The 3,888-nt window shown below is 40.8% G+C and overlaps 1 protein-coding gene across 1 annotated transcript; it reads right to left on the bottom strand.

The window, feature by feature from the left end:
- Positions 1 to 801: 801 nt before the first annotated feature.
- On the bottom strand, positions 802 to 3,406 carry LOC118818841 (keratin, type I cytoskeletal 19-like). The gene is given in 6 exon segments (XM_036586342.1): positions 802 to 1,026; positions 1,705 to 1,830; positions 1,942 to 2,103; positions 2,699 to 2,855; positions 3,004 to 3,086; positions 3,221 to 3,406. Coding segments are annotated over 6 exon segments (924 nt in total). The 5' UTR covers positions 3,392 to 3,406.
- Between the last annotated feature and the right edge of the window lie 482 nt (positions 3,407 to 3,888).

The raw sequence follows: 3,888 nt of genomic DNA, 5'->3' as shown, positions 1-3,888 counted from the left end.
TCCATTTCAGACTGTTCTTCATGCTAATATTCCCACGGGTTTATTCTCAGAGGGTAAGTGGGCACGTTTGGAGAGAATGAGACAAAATGTTATATAGGCACTAACAGACATTATGTGTGAACTAGACATACTCATGAACGTGAACAGACAAACTTGAACAAAACGAAGCTGTTTATTTAGAAATTCTGTAGGCTATCATTATTTGTCACTGCTGCTGCCACTGTGGTAGATAAGGTGAGTAATGAGAAAACAGATGAGTTTAAAAGATTATATATAATATACACATTATGATTTCATATTGATTTTTTTGCCAGTAGCTTTATTGTGAGAGACGAGTTTTTCTTGCACACAAGGGAATGTATTTAATTAATAATCAACTTATCGTCATAATCAAGAAGTTACACTTACTTCCTGGGTTTTGCAGCTAATTATTTACTGTACTCCCAGCAGCAGTACAGTACCCCTGGGAACCAGGTGGTAGTGAGCGCATCTCTGAAAGTAGTCTGGTTTACTTAGCTGACTGAGTGCACTGTGGTGGTGGTGACAGTGATGGATTCACCTGTAGTAGAATGGAAAAGTCAGTGTATACTTGATTATGATTTTCTGAAGAACCATGCTAATTATAATCCTAAATCTGTAGTGAATAAAAGTGATAATTACCTGTGCCTGGAGTCCTGTGGAGAGAAGAGGAGTAGGGAAATGAGTTATTATCATAATAAAACACAAGGCTCAGATGTGACCAGTAACATTTAGCATTTAATTTTCTGATTAGCAAAGCATACTAGTTTCATGTAAATGGCCTTATCTGGACTCCTCCTTTTCCAGGAGGCTCCTGTAGGTTGCGATTTCCTGCTCCAGACGGCTCTTGACATCCAGCAACAAGACATAGTCCTGACCCTGCTGCTCGATGTTGGCTCGCACCTGGGCCAACTTTTCGTCTTGCATGTTAATCTGGTTCTGGTAACCTGCTAGCATAGCACTGTGCTCTGCCTCTATCTCTGCTAGCATGATCCCCAGTACTGCTTTCTCTTTGAAAAAAAAAGGTGGAGAGGTTATGAAAACGGCTAACCTTCTGGTGCTTCCCACTATGCTCATTTTTCATAAACTCACCCAGAGTCCTCAATTCAACATGACTCCAATGTAATCCTACTCCTGTTATACACAGAGAGGAGTGCTTATAAAATTGTCTCCACTCAGATTCCAACACCTCAGTGATTCTATCCTCAGCCTATGTGTCAACTTTCAGAACTCAAGTATCAACATACATGTGACAGACTTCCAAAAGACTTCCAAAGGCCTTTTTTTAACCATTTGGCAAATTTATACTGACAGAGAGCTACTTTGTACTCCAGCAAGGTATTGCAAATCCACACCCAGGTGTCAGAGGCCTTTAGAAATTCTGCCCACTTTCACCTCGTAATTCCTCCTCCACATTCCTTTCTCCTTGACTCTATCAGTTTCTTTTGGAATCTGGACAACTGCATAAAACACAGACAAATTACTCTTGGTTTTACCTCTCATCCCTCACCCATATGCCTGGGTGATCCTCCTCTCATCCATTTCATCATCATTTCCTTTTCTCTCCCTTTCTTTGCCTATTTTGACCTATGTAGCAGTTTTCTTTTGCTTACATATTCCTATGAGCTGCTTTACCCTCATTTTCCACCCTTTTCCTGCCCTGTTCTTCCTTTTCCAATTTCTCACCCTGCTCAGCTGAGACTGCAGTTCGAACTCCAGGTCCTGCAGTGCTTGTCTCTGGTCTTTGATATCTGTCTTGGATGTCTGGATAGTCTCTGTGCTGGTGGCCACCTCCTTATTCAGTGCTGCCAACTGAGAGAGAGGTACAGGTATACATGTGAAGAACAATCCTCTGTGATGAAAGTGATCACATTCTAATAGTCATGAAAAATAAGATTTAGTGCCAACGGTCAGCAGTCTCACCTTGTCATTGAACCATTCCTCTTGCTCTCTGCGGTATTTTTCTGTTATGGCCTTGTACTGGGCACAGATTTCATCTAGAACCTTTGTCAGGTCCTGCTGAGGAGGAGCATCAACCTCCACGTTCACAGTGCCAGTCAGCTGAGACCTCAGAGCTGCCAATTCCTACAAACATAGAAATTCCAAAGACTGAAGAAGAAATTGCATAACTATGCAACCAAATAAGTAGAATTTAGTAACACTATACTGCAGGGGACTGTTCGTAAGGCAACATGACACCTAGATAAGCTTGACAACTGACATAATCCTACATAAATGTTTGTAAATGCTTAATCCAAGAGGCATCATCTGTCATAAAGGCTACTTCAGCTAACTTTGATCAAAATTGGCAAATGTAAATTTTCTAGTTAATGATGCCTGTAGGAATAAATGTTTATAAACATTTATGTAGAGTTATGTTAGTTGTCATGACAAGCTTATGTATCTGTCATGTAACCTTAAGAACAGCACCCTACAGTAATGGCTTTTCCATCTACTTACTGGTCACATTATTGGAGTTTCTGTACTTGGACTGGTCCACAAAACTATTTGTCTCAAGCAAAGTCAGCGTTCTTGCCAAATCCAGAAGTTCAAGTACACTATACATTACTTCTAACTTCAATGGTTTTGCACACATGATTTTGGCAATTGGCTTAAAGGAAAAAATGTAGCCTAATTCATTGCTGCTGTGGTAAGTCATAATAAGGATAATGCTAAGAACCTCCTGATGGTTCTTCTTCAGGTAGGCCAGCTCATCCTGCAGACCTTCAATCTGCAACTCCAGGTCGGCCTTGGTCAGGGTGGCCTTGTCCAAAAGGCGTCGCAAGTTGGCAGTGTCAGCCTCCTCAGATGTCCGCATCATCAACTCATGCTCATATCTGGTCAGTGGAGAAAGAAGACTGGTGGCAATTTATCTGCCAATTACCTGGATTGAATCAGATATTCTGCCCTAGAATAACTAGCTACACTTGTTTATAAAGGTAGAAGAAACCTTTAACCTTCTTTTCATGATTTGGGACCACTTACTTTGTCCTGAAGTCATCAGCAGCCAGCTTTGAATTGTCAATCTATATGATGATGTTGGCGTTGCTGATGGTGGCATTTTTGACCTAAATCAAAGAACATTATTGACTGAGCATACATCAAAAAGTGTATAAAAGGCAATAAAAGTGCCACACCCCATGTCCATAAAGCATCTTGGTTTCACCTTTGATTTCCCCACATGAATTGCTTCTCACTATACCTTGTCTTTCAAGTCATTGATGGTAGCCCAGTAGTGGCTGTAATCTTTCAGGCCAGTTGGTCCTTTCTTCTCATAGTACTTATGAATCTGTAGCTCCAGTTTAGCATTGGCGGCCTCCAGTGAGCGCACCTTTTCCAGGTAGGAGGCCAGACGATCATTCAGGTTCTGCATGGTGACCCTTTCATTCAAATGGATAGTACTGTTCTGCGGGGCACCACACACGATCAATCTGAAGACGCATGCACCGCCGCATACAGTGCCACATCTACCACAGTCAACCATCACTCCTTTGAACTACTAAGGCAGATCAATAGATTTATTCATTGGTAAAGACACCCTTTTCACATATGATATATATTATCAGTGAGTCACAATAGTTTCTTACTGTGACAATGCCATTGCAAAGTCCTGCCCCATTTATTGCAGCTTCCTGCATATTGCCTGTCTTATCTCTAGGAGCTTTATCAGGCATTATTGTTCTCTGGTAGTACCTGTTTCTGCGTCAGCGAGCTTTGAAGGAATGTAAAGAGATAAACACTGCAGTTCTGTTTAAGGATGAATAACACCTTTCATAATAATAATTTAATTATACTCTGTTTTTAAAACTCTTCCAGTACATGATAACCACACTTAGGATTGTTTAAAAGAAGAACAAAGGTTAACACAAA

Source organism: Colossoma macropomum, unplaced genomic scaffold (assembly GCF_904425465.1).
Source record: "Colossoma macropomum unplaced genomic scaffold, Colossoma_macropomum, whole genome shotgun sequence".
In the NCBI taxonomy this organism is placed as follows: domain Eukaryota; kingdom Metazoa; phylum Chordata; class Actinopteri; order Characiformes; family Serrasalmidae; genus Colossoma; species Colossoma macropomum.
This window is presented reverse-complemented; position numbering and strand designations above follow the sequence as displayed.